A 26,234-nucleotide genomic window follows, 5' to 3' on the forward strand; every position below is an offset into this window, starting at 1 on the left:
AAATAAAGGTCCAGAATCCCACCCGACAGACACATAAAAAGAACCATTAACTAAGTCTTCTGGCTGGTTTCAGCACAAAATAAATATGAATGTGATTCAAAATATTCCACATCAAATGAGGAGAAAATTTTAAACAGGGAAAAAAGAACAAGCTGCCACCCACGTGGAGTACACTAGCCCAGACAGTGGTAGATCGTCTCGCATCCCTCTTTTATTTTGAAAGGAACCCGTTAACTCTATTCCTGCTCCCGCTCCGCTTTACTGGCTTGACGCGAGTTTGAATCGTATGAATAGATCACTGGCTTTATTCGGTGTAATATTTACCATGTAGACCAGTTTCCTTTACTGGCATATGGGAAAACTCATAAAGAGGGATTACTCTAGCCAATACACAGTAAAAAATGGAGTGTCAATATTTCAGAGTAAACCTATTTTAACCTAGATCGAGTATTTACAACTCTATGAGGAGTAAACCAGCTCTAACATCAGAGTTAAAAGTCAGTGTAAAGTTTCTTAGTCACACAGTGAAGACTTAACTCCACACAGTGTTGATTATTACCAGTCCACAGGCGTGTGTGGCCTCAGAGCTCTAATGCGCATGGAATTATCTCCGAAGAGCTGCCACAGTCAGGTAAGTTAAGTTAACATTCCCATACTGGTAACATTGTTTAAAAGGTATTTTAAAACTAAATAGCTCTTTATAGTTTCACTGATGTCGAGTGAGGACAAGTTAGCAGCATTTACCCATAGGTTTAATGACATTCCAGTAGCTACATGCTAGCAGTTGCTAAAAGTTCAGATGTTCGTTATCTTCTCACTGCGTTAATATGAACCTAAAACATTTTAACTATGTATTTCTTCTAAATGCTGTCTAAATAATATCATTGTCACATGTCAAATCGCACAGTTTGAACAACTAAATTACCGTTTATCAGTAAGCTAATAATTGCTAATTAGCTTACATAAGCAAACGTACTTTCAGAAAAAGTGGGTAACATTACCATAAAGTTAACTTTACTTGTTTATATTATTTTAAGCAAATGCCAAAGGCATACACTACTTTAGGGTTTTGCTCATTATTTAGTAAGAAATATGTATTTTGTGTAAATTAACTGATAGCAATGTTAATGACATGTTAAGTAATATTAAGTAATGTTTCTATTTTATAGAAAGTTTTCAGAGTATGGAAAAACCAAATCTCTGAGAGATGCAACCAGAAGACGGATGAGAAACATACTTGACGCTGAGATGACAGAATAACATGGGTAAGAATCAAATATGTAAGATATAAAGAAACATTTTTAACATTGTATTATTTTTAATTGTGATGTTTAATGCCAATTATTGAATTTATACATTAGGACATCTCCCCCTAAAAGTGTAAGAGTGATGTATGCGCAGGGCATTGTTGCTCTGTCTCCATATCTGGAAGACCCATATTCACAACATGGATATGTAAGTAAGGGAAACTTTTCAACATTAAATACATAATTGCCCTCAGAAATGTTGATAGCATAGTCCTTCTTCGTTTATTTAATTACATAGAAACATTACTACGATCCAGAGAGCGGTTCAGGATACATTGCATGGCGGTTGAAGACCATTCAAAGAAAAGCTGTGGAGGAAAGAAGCGTCTCAGTTTGCAAATCTCCCAAAAGTAAGTTCACTTATCATTTAAATGATACTGATGTAATTTATAGGCAGGATTCAATCAAACACCTCTCTATGTTCTGTATTTTTGCATTACAGATAGAACAAGATTTCCGACTCCTGTTTTGTGAGGTCACTGCGAGCAAATTCTTGGAGAGGTGGCCATCAATCTCAAAGCAAAGGTTGTAAAGGAAAGTCATGGACTTGTCCCCACCTCAGAGCTCTTGGAGTTAATGTGCAATGCTGAGTCAGGTACTGAAGTTGAGAATGGTATGATTGTGACTGTTTTTATTTGCCATTGTTGGTTATATAGGTAATTCTGTCAATTCAATGTATTTTTGGAATAATTCTTTGTTTATTCATCTGTAGGCTGGGACAGTGACTTGTCTACTATCTTGCTGCTGCTACATCTGCTACCACCATCTGCACAAGGGCGAAAGAGACCAGGAAAGATGTCTGCATCTCAAGCTGTCAATAACCTCATCAAATTCCCAAAGGTATGTTGTTTAAAATATACTTTCCATCACCTCTATTTTCATAGACAGTGAGTTGAGCTAATCTACTGTCAGAGGATAGTCACTTAATACTGTTGTTTAATGTGTTGTTGTAGGCTGGAACCAGTGTACAGCATCATCTAGACAACATCACCCAAAGCAGTCAGCCCTACCTTCTTACTCAGGGATCCACAAGAAGCAGCATTCACACCTTCATTGTGATTGAGAAGCATGCACTTCCATGTAAAGCTACAGGTTCAGTAGGAGCCCTTGATGAACTCTTTAGGGCCCATTATGTCTTTGGTACATCATACAGTTAATCCCTGACCAACTTTTTTACTTTTCTGCAAACAACTACGACATTGGGGAAATGTCATATTGCTTTCTCTACTGAGCATCATAGAACTGTGAATTGTAAAGGTTTGTTACGTTAATTAAATGACACTGAAATGAGAAACATAATAAATGCTGTTACTTTAACCTGTATATTTGTTGTTATTTCCATAATGTAGGATAGATCACAGTTATTTAGTAATATAGCATCATAAGATGAATATGAAAAAATCACACTACAGGAGAAATAAAAATGATATATTATTACACATCAGAGTGTTATTATTAAACTAAATTTGGAGTAAAAATAGCTCTATAAAGTGTAATCAAATTACTCAGAACAGTGTGAATAACCCTCAGTGTTAAATATTTTTACACATTTTGTTGTTAATTTTGACACTAAATTGTGTACAATTAACACTGGAAAGTTAACACTGGCCATAGAGTAAATTTAACTCTAATTTTGAGTGGGACCAAATGTTATCTGAAGCAGAGTTAAAATCAACTCTGTAAGTGTAAAATTGACACTTGGTTTTTTACTGTGTACAAAGTTGAACTGAAGGTTCATTTAAAGTGGTTTTATTTATGGTCCTTACTGCTCTTTTTACAAAATCTATATTGGATGAGTGTGTGCAGAGTTTTATTGCTTAAAAGCAAATACACTATTCTACTCTGTTCTATAGGGTTTATGTTCCGTAAACGTGTGCCACAAGCTGGTTGAACCGCATCCTTCTATACCTGACCCGAAGACTAATTTAGCGGTCAAGTAGCAGCCAATCAGAACGCTCCCTGGTTGCACGAGGAGACTGTCGGTGGTTGTTGGGAAAAGGGAGTGGAAAGAGAGCATTGAAGGACTGTAGCACTGATTTATTCCTCAAAGATGACGGTGTGCTTTTGTATGTGTATGCGTGTGTGTGCATGTATGCAAGCATGCATGTTGGTAACCAGTAAGCAAATCCAAGGCTTGCTTTCCACGTGCTTAACTGCTTATATTGTGTTTCTGACAACCTAGCTTTTTCCAACTTTGCAACATGTCAGTTGGTTAGAATGGCTTCATCAGATGGTTTCGTTCCTGTTTATTAGCTTGTAAATTTTGACATTAGAGCAAGTTCATATAATTTGCACAGTTTAGGCGTTGCATTGCTTTTTTGTTGCATTGTTTTGATGGACAGCAGGCAAGAACTACCGCGTAGCACCACACATTATATAGAGGCCTCCTTGTTGTGTTTGGGTTATTTGTTTTTAAAGTTGCAGTGTAAAAAATGTCATCACTAGATTTCAGTAGATTGCAGACTGCAGTCAGCTGTTCTGTTTTCTTAACCCTCACAATTCAAATACATAATTTTTGATGGCTATCTGTGGTGAATGTAAGCTGTCAGTCCCCTGTTTTCCTCGGCTGTTAGTAGACTGCAAAGCTTTGTGAAAGGAGTAAATAAATGAGAAGAAATCAATTAGGAAAAAATTATAATGTTCGTGCACATTTTCATGGGTCAGAGCCCTGACTTCAGTGCAGGAGATGAGGCTTGAGGTGTGGAGGAAGAGGATGACACTTGATCCGATCGTGTTTTCTCTTTCCTTCACGTTTTCACTTTTCTGGTGAAGAGCAGCCCAAGATATGAAGGCAAGGTCTTTCATATCTTGAGTCTGAAAATACAGCCATGAATTAAAACTTGCCTCTGCATTATGTTTAAGTTCACTGGCAAAAAGAGAAATTTGTGTCTAAATATGTTATATTGCATGTTTACACAGCAGATGTAAACCTAGTTTATTATGTCATTTGTTTCTTGTTACAGAACCAACACACACAGAAGGAAGACCTGAAGTGTAGCTTGCTCTTATTTTTCAATACAAGAACATCTGCTTTTTAATTACCGCCCTCTGCTGACCACTTTTTAATGAACCAACAGAAATTTACTTCAGTCCATAGCAACAAACCTAGTTCACAAGCTGGCAATAAGTCTCTCTGAATGAGAACTAACCCAGCCACTGATACAAGTCAGGAAGGTAGAAGGTAGAACTGCGGTGACTCTTAGAACAGGGTACCCCAAACAGAAGTGGCTTAATAATAGTGTTGTGTCAGGATGTGTATGGGAGCTTCATTGTAAGGTCCATCATGACTATTACAGTGTAACAACAAATACTGCCAAATATAATGTTTACCTTGTTTAAATAACAATGAATGGGCTTTCACGCAGCTGCATTCTAAAATCAAGAGCCAAAGACTTAATAATAAGCTTATCGTGAATATCGTCCTGGCTACATTAAACTCTCCACTCTCAGTTTATTCTACCTTATCTCATTTTTTCTCCATTACTTTAATGCACTGTTAACAATAGCCCCATTTTCATTAATATGCCACACAAATATTGAACCATGTCCCACGCTGCAAAACAGGAAATTAATGTTTCAGCCACAGTCAGTGAAACTGAGGAACTCATGACGCGTTCGTGTTCCTGCCTGTATATTGGCCCTTTTACGTAAACTGAAGATTGAAGACACAGTTCTACAGTTTTCCCAGTGTTTGTGGCTTTATTTTGAACATGTTAAAATAACATAACAAAAACAAATAAACAAGCAGAAACAATCAATGTGACTGTACTGTACAATGGCTATTTCTGAAGACTTACTTAAAAAATAACAAGAAAGCTTGGCTGACAGAGGCCAGGCTGTGCTGAAGAATAAATGTGGACATCAATCTTGTTGAACTGCGCAAACTGTTTTTTGCTTATATTTCCATATATATTTGCCCATGTTTCAATAAACACTACACCTATTCCCCATTTTCCAAGCAAGACATAATGAAATGAGGTGCGGCATGAGATTTCACAGCACTGTACTAATACTGACAGATGTTACAGTGAATAAGCCACAATTTTTTTTCAATAAACAAAACTGTATAATTTTTTTAAAATCTTAGTACATACCAGCATTTGTGTTGAATGCTTTGAAACTAAAGCTCATATGTGATTTAAAGGAAAACTAACTATTTAAATTCAATCGCCTAAAGGTCAACTATGAGTCATGAATCATGTTATTGTAAAAAAAAACGCTTGAACACACCCTTTATAAAAGAAATATTATTCTGCATGGAGCAGAGAAAAGCAAAGAAACAACACGTGCACTTTGCCAGTTTAATGTGTGATTAAATCTTCTCATTAGGTCTAATACCCTTTCAGTAAATAACATTCATTGCTATTCTGCCTGTGTGGAAATGGTTTTAAAGAGATGATGCCTACTGATTTCAGATGCTGCAGTGAAATTATTGTTTTGCCCAGCCCAGTATTATCAGTGAGCCTTGACTATATAACAGAAATAAAACAGTTTAGAAGCACTTTAAAGGCTGACTTGTTCCTACAGTTAATCCTGTGTTTTGCATTTAAATAGGAAAAGTGCAAAACACAAATTGTAAAGCAAACCATTACTGATGATATAGCAGTCATTTATCTTTCATAAAATTTTAAAAGAATTAAATTAAATTTTAAAACAGATTTCCTTTGATACAACTGTAGAACTTCAGGAAAGACACTTGTCTTGCGTCTTATTGTACTGTACTTACTCTATTGCTTTAAGAATGCAATAAGATCTGATGATTATATTATCCTTAATATATTATGACGTCAACACTTTGAAAGCATCCCATCGTTTTTATGTCGCGACAATAACATACAATAACGTTTCATTTCTATCCACAAAAGCCTAGCAACCACATAGCAAATCGTTGTGTAGTGCGGGGATATTGGCAGTAGATGGCGCCACTGTTTTTCCTTTCGCGTTTGGGGCCAAATCTCAGTTTTCTCCTTCTTCCAGGTGCGGAGGTTTGGCCTTTCCGCTCTCCGTACAGGAATGTGAGCACTGCATTACGTCAGTCGTCCTGCCAGCGGCGAGAGAACAGCTCCGTCCAGGAGGTCTCAGCTCACTGCTTTCTCTCTCTCTCTCTCTGTGGAGGATTAAAAGGCGTTTGTGTTTTCTTCCTGCTGTATTTAGAGGTGGGAATCTCGGACGGGGAAGAACGAAAGCGTGAAGCGGCTCATGACAGCTCTCCTCTTCAGTATGAGGAGTTAGTGAAAAAACAAAAAGGGACCTGAATATCGACGACACTCTCGCGGAGTAGATGGAGGAACCAGGAGGTAAAGTGGTATTTCATACTGTACCTTTACACTGAAGTGATGCTACATTGCAGTGATGTAAAAGAGCACCATCTCTCTGTCTGAAGCGCTCAGCTCACGCAATGTTTTTACCTTTTAAAACTGGGCTTTTTGGAGACCGAGCGCAGCGGCGCGATTGTTTGTCCAGATCCCAGTTAAACCAGTATTGCAATTTTCACATGAGGTTTGTGCGCTACACCTATTTACAGGCGAGGCTCGTTTCTTTCTTTGCAGATAAGTGTTACTGTGTGGGCTGTAGAGGAAAGATTCAAGACTCGTTTCAAATGAAAGTCCTCCAGGACACTTGGCACAACGCCTGCTTCAAGTAAGTGGCTGCAGATCCTGATTTTAAGGACCCTCATTACTGTCATGAGCACAGTTTTGTCACTCATACTCCGATGATTGGAGACTGTTTGTGTATAAGAAGGAGGTGTTAGCTCGCGCTGACACAGACAGTTGTTTGTGTGATTGATTTTGTGTGTGTGTTTGTAGTTTACTCTGTTTGGATGTACTTACAAATGGACCTGTGTATAATCCCAGAATTTTCTGTTCTGTCGCCTAAACACAGACTCGTGTCTGTTTTCAACTGTTCTCCATTGTTTTTGTGCACAAAATGTACTATGTAGAATGTCATTCGGCAGTCCCAGCTGACAGATCTCCTCCCCAGGAGAACTTTGCCCCTTCTGCTCTTAAGCTTAATGATTGCCGCTGTGGAGATGATGTGAGCTCTGTGGTTCATACAGGTCACTGACCATATTTTTGTGTGCAGCAGTAAACCTGCAGTTTGATGCCAACATACTGCACATGCCAATATTATATAACACACAGAGGGTTTTCCCCATGGAGATCAGTTGAAGGTTGTTGTTTTTTCCCCCCTTGTTAAATAAGGAAGCTCAGGTTGTTTAACAGGAATGACATGCGGTATTTCAGCTTACTGCGGGATCACAGTTGCATTTGCTGGGTCGTATTTAACTACCATTATAAAACTGATCAGCAAAAGCTGGCTGCCTGAATCTGTGAGATATTGCTCATTAGTAAATGTTTTTTTCCCGTCTCTCTATCTCTGACTGAGAAGGCGCACCTAACACACACAAGTACACCCAAAAATGTGTTTGGTGTTTGGGAGTGGATCAGGGTTCCTCTGGCACTAAAAATAGAACGCATTTAATATTTTCTAGGTTGACTGAATCTTACAGCTGAAAAAAAGAGACTCTTAATCCAGTATGTATGTGGCAGTGTCCTTGCACGACCTTTGATTTCACTCTTTTAAAGCACACACTTCTCAATAACACACAAAGCCTATTTATCTCAGCAGCAAGGTTCCTGACGCAGCTGCGTTACTCACCCTTGATGCTCTCCCTCCCTTTGTTCTTTTATACCTTTTCACATTTTTGGAATTCCTGGTTATTTCTTTGTCTAATAACTTCCCTTCTTTAAAGTTTCTGCATATATGAAATATTTTTGCTTGGGTGTTTGTTTCTTTTTTTTTTTTTTTTCTAAGCACCATTGTAAGCTGATGCCATCGTCGCTCACATTCTTTGCGAGACATAACTCGTTAAGCAAACAAAAATAAAAATGTCCTTGCAGATGTGATACCCTGTGGTGTTCCCATTCTCTATTGTCAACATGCTGCCCCTCTGCCCTCCGTATACCTCCACCTTTTGTAACATTCTTGTGAGGCGGCGTCACTCTTGTTCCAGTAAACCTGGCAGTGTTATTCAGGCCTATAGGTAATGGCACGTTCAGCTCTGCAGCGTTCTGCATTCCTAGACGGCGAATCAGAGATGTGAGCTCTCTGTCTCAAACACTACAGAAGCCTTTGTGTTGTTGGCGGTTTTTTGTTGGTTTTTTTTAGACAAAACTATTTCCTATCTTGTTCACTGCTTTCCACCTGCATAACTGCAGATCTTATTGCATTTTTTCTATGGTTAAAAATAGTCTTTCCCATACTGGGGAGAGTTGTGTAACCAAAAATAGAAGCCACAGCTAGATTTGTACAACGCTACTATTTTTCTTTTATACCTTCATTTACATTTTGGTGTCGCCTCGTACTTACATGTGCATTATAGACTTCAAATTCAGTGAAATTCAATAATTGTCAATAATTGTTTTGCTTTCAAGGAAAACAACCCCCCAAAAAGCCTGCTGCTTATGTACACCTTTACAGAGCACCGGGTGCACACGAGCATTATTTAGAAGATGTGGATGAGTGGATGTTTGCGCCTCATTTAGCCTACCTGTGAAGACATTGCATCTGGATGCGCTGTTGGAAGCAGGCCAGCCAGTGGAGGCTGTAGAGGATGCTTTGGAAAATGTGGAAAGTCTTATGTCCTTCTTGTGGAGGTTACTTAGGTACAAGCAGCATTGCAAGTACTTCTCCTGATGGCTGTGTCCTCTATTGGCATAATAAAAGTTGAAGGTGACTTGGCCTCCAAATTCTCCATATCTGAGTCCAGTCGAGCAGTTGTGGGGTGTGTCCAGGATAAACGGGTCTGATGGAGGCCCAATTTCACAACTTTGAGGACTTAAAGGAGCTGTGGTGAACTTGTTGGTGCTGATGCCATTGCACGCAGTGAAATACGCCTTTGTCAGGCTTTCAAGGCCACATGTAAAAGATCATCTCAGTGTCTATTTCTATCATTACTGCCACACTTTAACAAAGGACTCCAAAGGCAATGCATATTTAAGGAAACAAGAAATGTTTACTGTGTAGTGTTTGTGCAGCCAACGTGACTGTAACCACCTGAGTTAAGTGCACACGCCCATTCAGCACCATGTATACGAGGAATTTAGGTGTTTTTATAAGCACACTTGCGTTACTTAATGTAGATGGTAAAAGGAACAAAGTGTACAATACAATTTTGTATATGAATGCTTTTTGTTCAGAACAAGTTTTTTTTGTTTGTTTTTTTTTTTTACTATTTCTTTGTATGTTTGTTTTCTCTCCTCCACCTAGACACTCAGTATGTTGTACATTCAGTATTTTTTTTTACCTTTTTTTTTCTTATTTGTAACTATTGTATCTATTGAAGGGACATTGAGAGTGTTGATACCTCCAGCCGTTGTTGGTGCTGTGCTGACATTACTTGTCTGTGTGCTACAGTTTGACAAATACTGAATGTTTCAGGCTGATGGCAATGTCTGGGTGCTACAACAATCAAATGTGTATAGTGGCCTGTATTCATTTATTTATTTTTAACTTAGTCACTTTATTAGGTACATCTTGTCAGTAATAGGTTGGACCTGCTTTTGTGTTCATAACTGAGTTAAGTCTTCATGGCATAGATTCATCAAGGTCCTGGAAAATTCTTCGGAGATTATCATCCACACTGATGTGATAGCATCACGCTGTTGCTGCAGATTTCTCAGCTGCACATCCATGATGTGACTCTCCCGTTCCACCACATCCCAAGGGTGCTCTATCAGGGTGAGATCTGGAAATTGTGGAGGCCATTTGAGTACAATGAACTCATTGTGATGTTTAAGAGACCAGTTTGAGATGATTTCAGCTTTGTGATTATGGTGCGTTATTTCACGGGAAAAAGCTTTACTTTTACTTTCTTTTTTTTTATTATTTTAGAATAAGAAATTTATAATTTTTATTGTGTGTGTTGTATATTGTAATATGTCAGGGGCAACCTTTTGGGAAATCTGAACAGGTACTAAAAGAAAAGCGCACAACCTTTTTAAAGCTGAAGACGCCTGACTCCATCAGGCAGCTAGTAATAACATTTTTACCAAAGCAACAAATTCTAAAAAAAAAAAAAAAAAAATTTGTGAGTTTTCCAAGTTCACAAAATCATTTCCGAATATTTAAAAAAAAAAATTAAGTTAACTAATACGTTTTTCACTTCTAGTATAAGTTTTTAGTTTTGTTTTAGTTAACTGTAATAACCTCGTGTCAGACTACCACCCGAATGCTGCGGCAGAAACTGAGACTCATTAAGACCGGGCAAAATATTAAAAGTTGGCACTGTAATTGCATTGCAGCAGAAACGAGTCAATAATAATATAATGCAGCATCTGTATTTTCTCCCACTCCTAATGATGTTTGATAACGTTATTAATCATTTAATGAAAATGCCAAATTTGTGTAATATTGCGTCACACCCAGACATCAGATGTTTGGCCTTCTAGTGCAGTTGTGACCACAGCAGCTTAGCAAGCGTTACTCATGCAGTCTTGACATCAGGATAATTGTTCTGCTCTGTTACTCCTCATCACAGCACAGTGTGATACACCGGGCTGTATCTTGTGTCCTTTTCTTTCATGTCAGAGGAAAAAGGTTTGTTTCCTGACACAAATATGGATCTGTTTCATGTCACGTCCTCTCTGCCTCAGAGCCAGCTGTTCCCTCATTCTCCACTTTTCTCTCTGCAGCACAGACACAAACATGTGGTCTTTCCTCCAAAGGACAGCTCCTTCTTAAGTAATGCCAGAAAACTCTGAAATATCTGGAGTCTGTGCCAAAGTCAATAATCCTGCATGAACTATACCTACAGTGGAGAGAACAACGTGATACGCGGGTCTCAGCTGAAGACTGGAGCCAGCACCAAAAGAATAAAAATGCGTACGATAAGCATTTAAAATAATGTTTTTGTCTTCATCGAGAATCTGATGCTTTTCACCTAACTGGCAAAATAATCATGCTGGGAACCACTCTAAACTGAAAGTAGTTGACTGTTTAATATTATAGCCGTTCCTCTACGCAGCCAGTATATTGTCTCACGTCTGCTGTTAGTTTTGTGCATAAGTTTGAGAGAAATCAATGCAGTGAACAGCTTTTTCTTTCCCGTTCAAGTGCAAATAGTCGACTGTCCTGACGTCTCTTTTTCACTGTGACTCATTTGTCTACTTGTCATCACCAAGACATCAGGATTCTTCTTCAGATGAATGTGTAACCAAGGTGGAGAGGGGGGGAAAAGCTTGAGGGATCATTTGTGGCAAAAGTGGCTCCAGAGGCTTCAGCAATCCGATCTCTCATCCTGGTTCGGGCCCTGGCAGTTAAATCTGCTGCCATCATTTTTGCATAACCAGTGCAGCTTGTTCAAGGAGCGCTCAGTGCCTGCAGGTGCTTCCCAGTCTGCTGGTAACTTCAGCATTCTTCACTCTGAACATTTTGTCTCAGTCTCAGGCATTAACGTCCTCTTACCTCTGCCAAATATCAGTTTCAATTAGCAGCTAGTCATTTAACAGCAGCAGCAGTCGGCACTATTTTTAATAGTAGTGCCAGCTTTTACTATCACGCTGTGTTAGACTGTTGAAGGAAGAGAAGTACAATGAGAGACACTCAGAAATCCTAAACCCCAGGATGGGTTTCTGAGCTACTGTGGCTAACGGCATGACTTGTTAGTATTTAATATGACCTACCTAAGAAAATGAACTGTAATCAAAAGCTGTATTATAGCCCAACTGGATAATTTGAGGACTTTGCCTCCGTAGAGTCTTATCTTGAGTCTGCTTATAGGTTGTGGTGATCCTGAATCCCATTAAGCACTGAATAAGGACTTGGCAGCTATACAGGCACTGCGCAGTCTTCAAGTAAGAAAAGTTCTCCCAAATCCAACATCTGCTTCTTCAAAAGTGGAGCATTTTTATTTAGTTAGTTACTTTTGTGATCCCTGCCTCTCTAACAGTGCAAGCCCCAGGGCATTTCAGCTACAAGGTATTTGTACTGTTGTACACCTTGTAAAACAAGGCATGTTATATGTGTGGAATTGACAATTGGCAAAGCGATCAGAATTTTTGTTACAGCTTTTCTCATGTGATGCTTTTACTCGTTTATTTTATTTTAAAGACAGTTTTTGGGGAAAAAAAGTTCCATATTCTTGAGACATTCATTGATTAATCAAAAATTACACTGAGATTCATTAATATTTTTTGGTACATCATCAAGTATAAATGGTATAAAACACGGATATGGCACTGTGGTGTCACCCTTCGTTTTTGGACTCCACATTTTGAAGCTAAGCTGTAGCCATGTTTTTGTTTGTTTTTTAAGCCAGCTGTTACCTTTATACAGTTGAAGGGTGGAGTGCGATTCAGCAAACGTGGTTCACATGCTGCATTTATAAATTGTGTGGGTGCAACACAGACACACCTATCAGCTTATTAGTTCTAAGCAGTGGATTAATGTAATCTTACTCACCAAGCAGGAGCACAAGCTTCTAGAATGAGCCAGCGAGCACACAGCAAGCCATATCATTAGTCAGATAATCCATTTAAAAAGCTCCTATAGCGCACACACATAATGAAGAGGTTCAGTCCAATGACCACATTATTTCCTCAGGTATTAATAAAATATTCTGATTCTGATTTCGAAGGTCTAGATGATGCTGATAACAGATAACTGAATTATATCCATGGATGAGTTATAGAAAATTCAGCCCCTAATATGATTTTCAAAGCTGTGAAGTTTTTGTCACCCTTTTTGGCTACTTGAGGAGTTGCAGTTTTTGCTACTTCTGCATTCGCTGAATTTTTCAGTTCCAGACGTTGACCCTTGATTACAAAGGCAGAGTGAGGAGGGTCTGCCAAGTGCAACAGAGTTAATGGACGTTTCGCAGGTTACCAACATCTATGACGCAGCACGTACAAACAAAAGTCCAAAGTTTTCATTCTTTATGTTTCTTGAAATTTTAAAAACTGCTAGATTAACAAGCAAAACTGATTTTATTTATCCGTGTTTGCTTATTTTTGATTCATTTTTAACTTGTAGACATCAAAGTCACTTGTAGCACGTTTGCAACTGATTAAACTTCTGATTTAAAAACGTCAATATTTTTGCAAGAAACTGTCCATTAGTGACAGTCCACATGGCGTTATCACCACAGAGTAAAGATTTTAAAGTCAGCAGCATCATTGAGGGGGCAGATTTCACTGGCTGACTGGCCACGTTGCACCCCTAGGTATGTGTGGCTGCCCTGACCTCACAGGTGGTTTACTGGATGAGAATTTAGGGCAGTTTGGATTTGTTTTTTTAGGTTTGTTTTCTACATTGTGCACGAGAAACTGTTCGAAAAACACACTTTTTTCAGAGATATTGCAGATGCTGAAGTTAAGATAAGAAACATTTGAAATATTGGAAAATCTGGGTCTTTATTATGTAAATGCTTGGCTGCTTTTGTGCACAGTCAGTATTCTCTATCAGCATCTTTGGCTGGCTTTTCCCCTGCTGTGTCTCACATGTGTTGTACATCCATGCAGTCAAACAGGCTTTTGAGACTCTGAGCGCCTTCATGTCATCATAGACATCTGCTTCACATTTCAAAATCCATTCTGAAATCTTTTGTTCTGCCTCTGTAACCCTGAGTGTTGGTTTTTTTTCTGTCTCCTTAGATGTTCTGTGTGCTGTGACCACCTGACTAACTGGTACTATGAGAAGGACGGCAAGCTGTACTGTCGCAATCACTACTGGGAAAAGTTTGGAGAGCTCTGTCATGGTTGCTCTCTGCTCATGACTGGACCTGCGATGGCAAGTCTGCTGCTTTCATTCTTTTACTCCATTGTATGGAGGGTCTTTTGTTTTTCTTTTTTTAAGCTGTCGCTCAAAGACACTGGAATCTGAGCCAACACCTAATCAGCCCAGACTCCACTAATTTTACATCTCCAAGCACTCTATGGCCTGTAAAAACATTTAGATAACATTGTTAGTTGCTTTTGGCTGAGACAGCACATGTAAGCTCGGGTGTGGTATGTGAAATAGATGCACATCTCAGGCAGTCAGGATGCAATTAAAGGTGCGATCAGGTTGCATGTTTTTTTTTGGGGGGGGGGGGGGGGGTTGTGTCTTGTAAATCCAATAGAAGTTTTTACACAACATTGGCTGGGCTTCTCTTTTAATGCTTACATGACACGCTGACTTGGCCTGGCACTCAGCCCTCTTGTGTTAAAGACTTGAACATAACAGAGTTATCCATACTCTGGTGTAGAATGAGAATTACAACCCGCCAGATCGTTTTTGGGTTTTTTTTGCTCTTTGCGCGTCTGGTACGTTTTGTTTTTTCTTTTGGAGACTTTCAACACTGGGTCGAGACTGTTTGACCACTGCTGTTTGCATGTGATTGCCTGGCTTTCAGCGTCTGTCTTGCCATGATCTTATAACACCAGTTGCCAACCTTTTCCCTGCCTACTTAAATAATGCCAGAAAGCCCACAGACCATGTCAGTACGCTCTGTTCCTGTTTCTGCTTACTGCTCTAGATTAACGTGCGTTAAAAGGCAGGGGGCAGTGTTTTTTTGTGGCAGTTATTACATTTACAGATGAGTGATACTTCACATGGGCTGCTGCTGGACTTAGCAGAATGCGGTCTAGACTTTACTTGTGAATTACTTTCCCCCCCTTGAGGCCCCATTATGTTCCCTCTCAGTGCAGAACTTCTCCACAGTTCCCTATTAATGCATGCCACACTCTGCCACTCACATTATGATCCGTACTGATGGTATAAAAAACAAATGGCGCCTGCTTTTTGGGGTTTGTTTCTCCACAAAGAGAAAATGTAATTAATAAAAAATAAAAAGCCAAGTTGATCAAAGTAAAGAAACTGACATCCACTAAATTTAACCCAAATGTCAGGCAGCATCGATTTTTTTAAATATCTACAAATCAAAAACCTAAAACTGAGGTGGCCACAAATGGGGTCACTTTTCTAGCATGGAGCCGGGCTCAAGTTTTTCTTTTTGCCACCAAGCAACACACATAATGGAGTCCTCTATTTGGTCCTGGCATTCTGCTTCATCAGCCAGCAAAGCCAAGTGTTTTTGGCAGGGCATAGCTGGCACCGGAGCCTCTCAGCCAGAAAGAAAATCATTGTGGTCCATCAGCGGAGGAGGGTCATGCAGCGCTGCTGCTTGTTAAGTATTCAAGTCCAGAACACTATTGTTTCTGTCCTGGTCCAGCTGATTGTTAGTTCATTGATTCTTTGGAGATGTTTTTGGAATTCAGAGCACCGTGTTTATGATCAGTTTATGCAATCCCGCTTTTGTTTTCCACTGTCATATTTTTCTGCCCACAACGGGGTCACCGTTAATTGTCCCTCACTTTGATCTGGCTTTGCCAAGTTTTTACTGCTCCGCACTGCTGTCTGAGCCTCAGACAGGTTTGTGGCTGCTCTTAGTCACTGGTGGATTTTCTGTTCCTGGCTTAAAGGCAGGGAGGTACTGACAGACTCCTGATATGTCACAATGATTTGGCTGACATCACTTTAATCTCTCTGCAGCAGCAGGGAATCCTTTCACAGCACGAAGTTTCTGACTCAGAGCTGTGGCAATAATGTGGGAAAAATACTGAGCAACTCCCCACGTGCTTATTGCAAATAGCTGAGATAACTAATCCATAGTTTTAGGACTTTTGTTTGCATCAAAGACAAACAAATATTAAAGCTTTTGATTTATTTTTTTCTATTCCAAAACGGTGAGAAAATCTGCTGGTGCTCCCTTTAAAGGTCACCATAGCAGATTATCTTCCTCTGTCACACCAACCCTCTGCATGGCTGCCTTCATTACATCCATAGTTAAACCAAGCCCTGGCAGGGTCCGATATGTTTGATCTGGCAAACATTTTATGCCGTATACCATTCCTGACGCAACTCTCTCCATTTATCCGGGCTTGGGACCAGCACTAGGAGTACCCCCACCGCTACCAAGCTCTGCTCACAGCTTGAAAGCATTAATATTGAAATCTAAAATCCCGTCCATTCTAGCACTGTTTTGAAAAATCTGTCCACATAAAGAGGCCACATCAGGAGCATGCCGAAACAAGAGATGATGATATAACCCTAAATTTCTAGAAATGTTCAACAATCAGAAGTGACAAATAAGATCACGGCACACAGGCAGAAAAAAGGGGTTAAAGGTGCACGGTTCTGAGGTTGCTTTTATTGTCCACTTGTAAACACAGAAAATCAGTTTCTCTAAATCTTTATCCTGGAAGATTTTTTTTTAAATTCTCCTTTTTCAGTGACTTAGTCCATTCACAACGACCTTTTAAGGCCAAAATGCATAAAACAAAATACCCATCCACATGTGGACAGGGCCTGAAACACATGGTTGTATTGGGCAGGTTTTGATAGTTGGCGGTCTGGTCTAACAATACCAGGTGAATGCAATCTTTAAACCCTCTCAAGTCTCACTGATCCCCCCCATTAACTTTCAATCGCTTTCACTTTATCCTTCTCACCTCCTCCTCCTGTTTTTCTTGTTGGGTACAGTTTCAGCACTTACTCCCATTGTTCCCAGATCCACTATTTCAGCTAGCGGGAAAACAAAAGCGCCATCCTCTTCCTGTTTTGGTTTCGCAATCAAGCCTTCATTTTTGTACCTGGTTGTAGACAAAACTGTCCAATGTGTGCAAGATTGCTAGGCAAACACTTTAAGCCCAGGCGTCTTTGTGCAATCGACTTGTATTTCATCACAAGTTAAAACCAAAACTTTGTCTATTGCCTATTTAATTACATAAATAATCCTGAAATCAACATTTTACTTGTTTGCAAAGGGTAGACATGATCTCATCTTGCATGAAAGGGATGAAAACAGTGTGATGAAACTGAAGTCCTGCATGCATGTCAGAAAGGGAAATCGATGACGGATACGCAGGCAGTGTCGGTGAGAAGTAGCTAAAAGTTTCAGACCATTGAAAGGGAGAAAGCCAGTAAGACGAGTGTGTCAGCTCCACTGAGGGTGATGTCATAGCAGATTCCAGACAGGCTGAGAGTGAAGCAGGTGTTACGGCTATGTCACCGCTCACGGTGGGAGGGAGGAGGGCAGAAAACAACACGCAGCTCACAGCTCACCAGCAAAGCACAACAGAACAAGACAGCAGGCTCGTCGCGTTACTTCTGAATGGAGAACTAGCCCGTTTGTTTCTGGTTTCAGGTGGCTGGAGAACATAAGTACCATCCTGAGTGTTTTGTTTGCTTGAGCTGCAAGGTGGTCATTGAAGACCGGGACACCTACGCTTTAGTCGAGAGGTCAAAACTGTATTGGTAAGTCACCTGCACTGGATTTCTTTAAAGCTGTTTGTTGAGAACTGCTTAGAGCACCAATTGTAGGGCCTTAACGTACATGTCTTGGTATGTAGGCTGATTTTCATAGTCTATAAGTAAAGGTTGTAAACTCATTTATACACCACTCCGACAGCCGTCCCATGAAAAATTAGCCAGGTGCTTCCAGCTAACGCAACCAGAGTGAACTGATTTTATTTTTATAGTGTCTTTAGAGTATTTAGTGAAGCCAGATACATTTTTACCTTCATGTTTAGAGTATTTTAAGTTTTTTAATTAACAATCATTTCCCCAGCATTTCTAAGCACTCAGATACATAGATATAGATAATGGGTATTTTATTGATCACACATGGGTAATTAGTGTACATAAAATAATATGTACACTATAAATCTAAGAAAAACCACAGCATAACTTCACTCATACCTGATGCGGTTTCATCATTGTGCCATTTCTAAACTTGTATTTAACAGCCATAAGCTACACTCACGAGTGTTAAAACTTGACTATATTGGAAAATTGCTTTGATCCAGGAGTAGTCACAGCTTGGAGTCATATGCTGTACCTTTTTTTGGTCAGCTGCCTGTCTCACATGATGATATAAGACTTAAAAATGTATCCAGAATGCAATGTTTGAATTTTTATATCCAGCGAGTTATCGCAAAAATGGATAAAGCAGCCAATACACCAAAGCTTGTTTCTGTAACTCTATGGCACTGATATTAAATTGGTGCAATATTGATAATAAAGCAAAAAGACCTGTTGAGCAAAGATTAGATTTTACTACCAACACTTGGTTGGTCTAAACTAAACTTGATCTTATGTGTTTTTCAACCCTGGACATTTCATGTGGTTCTTCTGCTGTGATTTAGTTTTATAGTCCTTTAATTAAAAATCCATGTCCCCTCTTTTTCTAGAGCGTCTTACATTTAATTGTACTGGCCAATGCCAGGAATGTCTTAAAAAGTTAATGTTCACCCTCAAGTATGTTTGCTCACGATTAGTTGGTCACTGCTGCATGACTTCCTGTTACTCTGTGCCCTCTGAACCAAACTTTAATAAAATGTGCTTCTGCATTCTCCTGGTGTGAACAGCGGGAAGTGCTACAAGCAGGAGGTTCTCACACCCATGTTGGAAAAACGCTCGTACGACTCGGTCCTGGACTCCCTGCCCCACACGGTGACCCTCATCTCGATGCCTTCTGCAGCCAATGGGAAGAGAGGCCTCTCTGTGTCAGTGCTGAGGGATGTCAATGGCTCAGCGAGTGTTCAGGTCAAAGAGTAAGTGGGACCTCGTGATGTCTGACTCCATGCCTGTCCTCGAGGCTCTGTGGGAACAGCATGAGTAATGCTTTACGTAACGTTGATTATAGGTTGACTAAATAGCAGGTGTGTGTAAATAAGCCACTGAAAAAAAAGTACTTATTGACAGATTAATAATATATGGGAGTTTCTCGAGTCCTGGTGTCCTGGTAGGCAGACAGGACCGGCTGTTTTTAAACCAGCACATTTATTTCATAGCCCTCACTTACTCATGCTGCTGCTGTTTTTCAGGGTCAGAGGAATGCTTATTAGTCCAGAGGTTCGAAATGCCATCCATGTTGGAGACAGGATTCTGGAGATCAATGGCCTTCCTGTGGCGACATTGATGGAGCAGGAGGTGGGCTTACATATTATCTCTGATACTTATGGAGTCATAAGTGAAGTCATTCAGCCAAAGCCGATTAGTTTCATCGTTAATGCAATTCCTTGAGTGCACTTTCGCATAGCAATGTTGTTATACAATCGTTGCGTATTTGATTTTTGACATTCTTCCCATTCCTTGATCGTTTTTACATAAGCTGGGAGACAAAGGTGTGTAATGACTGTACTTATATGCTCATTCCCACGATCTCAGCGTTTTTGTGTTTGACTGGTTGGTTCCTTTTTAATATTTTTGTTATGTTAAAGATAACGAAAATATCAGAACAGAATTTTACCAGACAAATAAAAGAATGCATTAATGAAAAGAAATACACAATAAAAGGAAACTCATGTTGTTGCCCAACATGAAGTAACTGACATCATCATGAGCTTATGAATAGTTTGCTGCTGTTGAATGAAGACTAACTCACAGAACTTGATTTAGCTTCTTACTTTACTCGTACCTGACTCAGTAGCTGGTCATCTTTACCTGTCAGACTCTGCTGTGTCAAAGGGTGAACAGAGACACTATTATAACATTGCATGAACTGGGCTTTTAGTTTCCTTCTTCCTCAAACAAAGCACATGGTGCTCAACACTGGGATGGTTGTTCCCTTTAAACGTAAGCATATCTAGACACTCTGATCACAGTGACTTGGTCACTGCTGTCAGCATGCATGTCACACGTCCTGCAATTTATGTGGTGGGAGTGTTACCACCTACAGCGCTGGACTTGCGTCACACAGGCTTCTTAAGGGAAAGGGCTGAGCCGGTAAAAAAACTATGACTGCACCTCAGATTTCACCATCAGTTGTCATTTGGATAAGCAAATACCAGACTTAAAGAATTGACGTTGAACCAGGGATCTTTGACTGATGCTTTTAAGCATCAGTTTTGAATATAGTTATAAATTATACTGGTATTTATTTATTTTTGCAGTGTTGTTTAGGAAGTTTTATTACATTGCCATCAAATCATCCTAAGGGTGAAGGATGATAGTTTACAGGAAGTAATTGTGGGATTTGTTGTTAAAAAGCCTGCAAATAGTGTAATTGTGGAAAATCCATTAACCCTAGTTATATAAATATATATATGTATAATCTTTTTTTTCTAACCAGGTGGATGATCTTATTCACCGTACCAGTCACACGCTGCACCTTCTAATAGAGTATGACCCAGTCAGGCATCGTTTGGACCGGCTAAGGCTGGAATCACCAGGGCTAGGAGTCCCAGCCACCTCCCGCATGCGCATGTCCTCACCATCTGACACGGTGCTGGAGAGGACAGATGTGGTTGACGATGGCACACTGAAAAGGAGGTCTTTAAGGTATGTTACAACAACCAAAAAGCATGCAACTTCCACATTTTGGAGTCTGTAATGAAGAAGAGATCAGGGATGCGAGTTATCATTAATGAGCTATGTTGTGTTTCAGGCGTAGTAACAGTATATGCAAGTCACCGGGACCAACTTCTCCTAAAAACCATCCATTTATTACACGAGACATCGGGCGCTCGGAGTCCTTGAGATCCTCCACTAGCTGCTCTCACCGCATTTTTCGGCCATGTGACCTCATACACGGAGAGATCTTAGGAAAAGGATTTTTTGGACAGGCGATCAAGGTGGGTCCTTTACTCTTTTACTCCTGCCATCGAGCAAGTTTTGTGAACTTCATGTAATTCATGTGTTCCTTCTGTCGCAGGTGACTCATAAAGCCACAGGCGAGGTGATGGTGATGAAGGAGCTGATCCGGTGTGATGAGGAGACCCAGAAAACGTTCCTTAAAGAGGTTGGTAATCTGCAGCAGGAGCCTCTGATTAGTCACAGACAAAGCAGAGTCCACTGTCTCTGTATGGAGCTGTTTATTAATACACACCACTAAAGGCACGGCACATGACCCAGTAGTTAACTCTTTGTATTTGTTGTTGTTGCCAGTGTCTTGTGGAGACGCATTAGCTTGACTTGTATTTTATTCAGTGCTTTTTATCCCACAGACTCTCGTGTAAATCAATTTGGGATCATCTGCTTATAATAATCTGGAGCTTTTTTCTTTTTTTTTTCTGTCACACATCTAATCTTCAGGTCAAAGTAATGCGAAGCCTTGACCATCCCCACGTTCTGAAATTTATCGGCGTGCTGTACAAAGACAAAAGGCTCAATTTGATTACTGAGTTTATTGAGGGCGGCACGCTGAAGGATTTCATCAGAGACATGGTGAGTCTATAAAGCTGAAACACTCCTCACCTATAGTGAAGCATAAAAACAGTGGCCGAAGAGAGAGCTTTTTTTTTTTTTTAAGCAGGACTTATGTAGGGAGGGGAGGGAGGGTGGTGACCTGGAGTAAGCTCTGCACTGATACAGGGCTCTGGACTCTATAATTGGCTGGGTTGCGTATCAACTGACCGGCACGTGGAGTGAGAAAAGTTATAGAAAGTGTTCTCAGGTGAAACTTGGAACAGTCGCGCTCCGCTCCTCCCCCCCTACTGCCAACGCCTATGAGGGTGCTTTGTCCCTAATGAGGCTTAAAGCATGTGGGGGAGGACTATTTTAGATTTAGTTTATTTCATAAAGGTCTAATTTCATTTAACATAGCTGTCTCCTACTTGGTGTAAGATCATTAGATTTAACGCTGTTATGGTCTCTGAGAGAGCTTCTGTTTGTCTCATTGCTTTTTCTTTTTCCTGACTAACAGGACCCGTTTCCATGGGAGCAGAGGGTGAGCTTTGCAAAGGGTATCGCTTCTGGCATGGTGAGTTGGCCTCCTGCAAAGAGCTTACTAGCTGCTACTGTCACCTGACTGTATGTGTTCAAACATCCACATCCACAACCATTAAGCTACTGTGTAACAAAATGTTTAACATAGCTGTAGATCAAACTCATGCTGTGACAAAGTGCAACCCTTTTATTCGTCTTGCAAAGATCTGATGAAATCCGCGTTTAGAAGATTTGAGCAAATGAATAATTTATTTTTGGATTTACTTGGGATTTTCTGTGTTTACTTGACATGACTTTCCCCTTTTTGTTTTTAGGCCTACCTCCACTCAATGAGCATCATCCACAGAGACCTAAATTCTCACAACTGTCTGGTTAAACTGGTAGGTGGCATTTCATCTTAGAAGCAATTAAACATGATGAAGTGTGAATGGTTTTTATTTCAAGAATGAGCAAAAGCTGGGTTGTACGCAGCTTTTATTTTTTTTTTAAGATACATTAAAACTGACTCCAAAAGAAGACCAAAGAGCATTAAACATATTTGGGCTTTCTTGGCATTATAAACCCTGTTCTCTCCTATCCTGGGTCACTAGAGAAGTAAAACCCTCGCTTGTAATCATTCAACAGGACAACACTGTAGTCGTTGCTGATTTCGGACTGTCCCGACTCATAGTAGAAGAGAAAGTTAAACCTCCACCTGAAAAACCTACCAATAAGAAGCGCTTTAGACGGATTGATCGAAAGAAGCGGTACACCGTTGTGGGGAATCCTTACTGGATGGCTCCAGAGATGCTAAATGGTGAGTGGACATTAAAAAGGGGGGGAAAAACAGTAATGAGAGCTTAATTTGTACCCATTTTGTAATTACATTTATTTATCTGTTATTTCAGGTAAACGTTACGATGAGAAGGTGGACATTTTCTCCTTTGGAATTGTTCTCTGCGAGGTAAGATGCTGCTTTTTACTCGGTTTACTCAAAGTAATGGCTTAACGAGCACATTTTGGGGTTAGATGACAGACCTTGCATGCAATTAAGCCTTTCAAAGTAAGCACTAATGTATTTGTGTGTGAAAGCATTGTATGCACATCACTATCTGTTTAATTGATTGCCTACTGTTTATCCTCCTTACTGTGATTCAGATCATTGGACAAGTCTACGCGGACCCTGAGTGCCTCCCCAGGACTTTGGACTTTGGCCTAAATGTTGGCAAGTTTGTGGAGAAGTTTCTCCCTGAAGACTGCACACCAGCTTTCTTTCCATTGGCTGTAGCCTGCTGTGACCTCACAACAGACAACCGGTGAGCCACAGCTTTTGTTTTAATGTATTACAGATTTCATTTAACTTGTTATGAAAAGTTAATGTTCTGCAGAGTTGCTGACCGATAAGGTAAAGTTCTTAATAACCTGAAAGAGTCAAGAGATGTGGCCATATGAGAACTGTATCTGCCTTCACTCGAGACGGTATCATGCCTTTTAATGAAACTGGTTGTAGGAGGAGGAGTGAAACAAAAACCCTTTCAGATGCCATCTCAACCTGATCGCTGAGGGACACGCCTCTGCTACCAGATTGCTTCCTCATGTTTTCTGTCAACCTTGTCAGTCTGGTTTTAGCCTCAAACCCCTCTCTGTGCCCTTGTTGACCATTCCTTTTCCCCCTTTTTTATTCCTCAGTCCACCTTTTCAGAAGCTTGAGGACTGGTTTGCAGCTCTGTCCCTCAATCAGGAGCTGGGAATCCCCCTGCCAGCCGAACTGGAAGAACTGCATCAGAGCCTGAGTCGACTTTATTGGCCTAAAGACGGCTCTCCAAACCAGAGCTCCGATCAGTCGTTAACCCCAGTGGCAGCCTCTCCAGATTGCTCGAGCACGACAGACAATGGCACCTAGGACTTCTGCCTGTACTGTCTGTATTTACTTTAGTGACACCTCTGACCTGCTGCACTGTGGATGTGTAAAAAGAGGAAAGTTGTATTGAACCCGAGCCGTATTAAAACTGGATAACCTGAGGTAGCTGGATCAATCTGTGTTTTTGGGACTTTAACCCTGTGAATACCAGTGAACTGCAAAGAGTGCAAAAACATTTCAGAATTACAAGTGTTTACTAATTCCTCCTGTGCCACTCATTACAAAGAAGATTGTTCACTCTGTATAAAGACAAAAGAAAAATGTCCTCCCTGGCAGAGGGAAAGACTCTTTCTTTCTAAGGCGGAGGACTTTATGCTCCCACGTGACAACAGTTTTATTTTCTGTCGGGTTTCTTTTGGCTCTGGAGTTGTTGTTGCTGTGTGTGGAATGCACAGATCGGTCCTTGCCCAACAGAGGAGTCACTTCACTTCAGCGGCAAAGAAAACAAAGATCCTTGACAGTCTAGCTCATTGGCATGTTCAAATAAACAGGGCAGGACACAAAAAAAAACCCCAGGTGTGACCTTGGGCAGCAAAGAAAGCAAACACACCGCTGCTGCTGAGAATTTACACATGATGGCAAAGAAATGTTCAGATTATGTTTATTCTAAGCATCACTCATCTCATTTTTGATCATGGATCTGTGTACTTTCTAGCTTAATTATTTTAATTATTTTACCAAAATGTTGAACGAACACCGTGCAGATGTTTTATTCATGTCGGGGGGGAAAAAACGGGACAAAAGCTCTTTTGCAGTTTAGGACTGTTAATGATTGTCAGACATAATCATGCAAGAGCTGACTGTTTGGAAAAAGAAAAAAACTGCCTTTGTACAGGACTGGATATTTTTGCCACTGTATATAAGTATGTACATATTGTAGCACTAATTTGACGTCTTGTTTTTTCTTCTTTTTTTTAACGGGACTTCTAGATTTGTATATTTTAGACATTTCGTCAGCGAATGACATTTTGGCCTTTTTTGCTATTATCATTCAGGGTACTGACAACCAGCTGTAACCACTATTATTTATATTAATGTAGTGTTTCATAAATAAAAGTTCTGAAAGTTGCATTTTTAATTGTCATTAATCAGGTGCATGGCATCAAACGCTCTGAAGAGCGACAACACGGGGCGCCTAAGTTTGTGAATGCAACAACTCAAGAATGAGGCGATGTATGATTTTCAAATTCATACATAGGTGCAGCTGTGACCTCAAAGGCAAGGTCAGAGTTTAAGTTATCTAAAAATCTTGTGAATGCAGTGACTCAAGATGACAGATTTTCATTTAGCATACATGAATCTACTTAGGGCTGAGGGATACTGGTGGCCATCAGTATTTTATTTTATCTATTTTTTGTCTCAGAAATGTAGTTTAATAAGCTCATTATTGTCAATTTAGGTCTTTAGTTTTAAGATCTGCCACTGGTACTCCTACTCATGGCTGTTGCGTGGTGATCTCTGGCAGTTGTCAATCCACGTGCATGGTGCTGAGCTGTGAGTACAGGTCCCACTAAAGAACACCAGGTCCTCATGGAGTCTGTTTCTGACAGTTTGGTCATACATGCATATCATCAGCCAGCTGGAGGTCATTTCGTAAGACTCCTGTTGTGCTCCTCACGTAAAGGAGGATTTGCTGGTCCTTCTGCTGCCCTGCCATACTTGGGTAAAAGCCTGTCGTCTGCTATCTTCTCCAAAATCTCGAGACTGCTGGAAGATAACTTCGTAACAACTTCAGAATCTCTTCAGACACTAAATGTGTGTAAGCAGGTAAGCTCACATCAAAAACATTGCAAAATTGCATTTTATTGCAAGACTCCCAAAAATGTATCTTTCAAGCCAATGCAGAGACACTGATTCCTGCTTTTATCTCCTGCAGGACTGTTTTACTGCAATGCTCTTCTTTCTGGTCTTCCAAAAACTCTTTGTCACCAACGTAGCTGCGACTGCACATCTGATGATAAGAACCAGAATAACAGCCCATATTACACCAATTTTAATGTGTCTGCACTGGCTCCCAGTTAGTTTTAGAGTTTAAGAGCCTTTTACTGGTTTTTAAGACTCTCAAGAGTTTAACGCCTCATCTTTCAGATTTACTTTTACACTTTCAGCCTTCCAGAACCCCCAGGTCCTCAGACAGGAGAAATTAATACTCATGGAGAGCCATCTTTCAGCTTTCATGCTCCACATTTACGGATTAGCTTTTAGAGTTTTTAGTTTGACTTAAGGTTTTTGTGTCCATATAATTTTTTTTTTTTTTTTTTTTTTTACAGATATATTTTCATTGCAGTCTTTGTTTACATGTTTATTTCTCATTTACT

The 26,234-nt window shown here is 40.1% G+C and overlaps 2 protein-coding genes across 3 annotated transcripts; both read left to right on the plus strand.

Annotated features, from left to right (window-relative positions):
* Window positions 1–194: 194 nt before the first annotated feature.
* LOC102782787 (uncharacterized) lies at window positions 195–2,607 on the plus strand. Its single transcript, XM_087849124.1, has 7 exons — window positions 195–631; window positions 1,170–1,265; window positions 1,362–1,455; window positions 1,546–1,657; window positions 1,750–1,902; window positions 2,020–2,147; window positions 2,261–2,607. Exons 5-7 carry the CDS (start codon window positions 1,884–1,886, stop codon window positions 2,462–2,464), a joined length of 351 nt encoding a protein of 116 aa, XP_087705250.1. The 5' UTR covers window positions 195–631; window positions 1,170–1,265; window positions 1,362–1,455; window positions 1,546–1,657; window positions 1,750–1,883; the 3' UTR covers window positions 2,465–2,607.
* A 3,735-nt stretch (window positions 2,608–6,342) lies between these two features.
* On the plus strand, window positions 6,343–24,979 carry limk2 (LIM domain kinase 2). 2 transcript variants are annotated; one of them, XM_087849125.1, is made up of 16 exons: window positions 6,343–6,604; window positions 6,857–6,947; window positions 13,961–14,096; window positions 17,494–17,603; window positions 18,716–18,901; window positions 19,175–19,280; window positions 20,422–20,630; window positions 20,737–20,923; window positions 21,004–21,090; window positions 21,384–21,515; window positions 21,994–22,050; window positions 22,331–22,396; window positions 22,641–22,812; window positions 22,904–22,959; window positions 23,154–23,311; window positions 23,685–24,979. In XM_087849125.1, exons 1-16 carry the CDS (start codon window positions 6,589–6,591, stop codon window positions 23,896–23,898), a joined length of 1,983 nt encoding a protein of 660 aa, XP_087705251.1. In that variant the 5' UTR covers window positions 6,343–6,588; the 3' UTR covers window positions 23,899–24,979. The 2 variants fall into 2 exon arrangements, with proteins under 2 accessions (XP_087705251.1, XP_087705252.1); XM_087849126.1 differs by lacking the exon at window positions 6,343–6,604 and having other exon boundaries at window positions 6,787–6,947.
* The last annotated feature ends 1,255 nt before the right edge of the window (window positions 24,980–26,234 follow it).

Source organism: Neolamprologus brichardi, chromosome 12 (genome assembly GCF_056152115.1).
Source record: "Neolamprologus brichardi isolate AB-2024 chromosome 12, ASM5615211v1, whole genome shotgun sequence".
Lineage (NCBI taxonomy): Eukaryota > Metazoa > Chordata > Actinopteri > Cichliformes > Cichlidae > Neolamprologus > Neolamprologus brichardi.

Coding starts and splice junctions, on each gene's coding strand:
- LOC102782787 (XM_087849124.1), top strand. Junction 2,148..2,260: donor ACCTCATCAAATTCCCAAAG/GTATGTTGTTTA, acceptor GTGTTGTTGTAG/GCTGGAACCAGTGTACAGCA.
- limk2 (XM_087849126.1), top strand. CDS start 6,802: ATGAGGTTTGTGCGCTACACCTATTTACAGGCGAGGCTCGTTTCTTTC. Junction 14,097..17,493: donor TCATGACTGGACCTGCGATG/GCAAGTCTGCTG, acceptor TTCTGGTTTCAG/GTGGCTGGAGAACATAAGTA. Junction 23,312..23,684: donor GACCTCACAACAGACAACCG/GTGAGCCACAGC, acceptor TTTATTCCTCAG/TCCACCTTTTCAGAAGCTTG.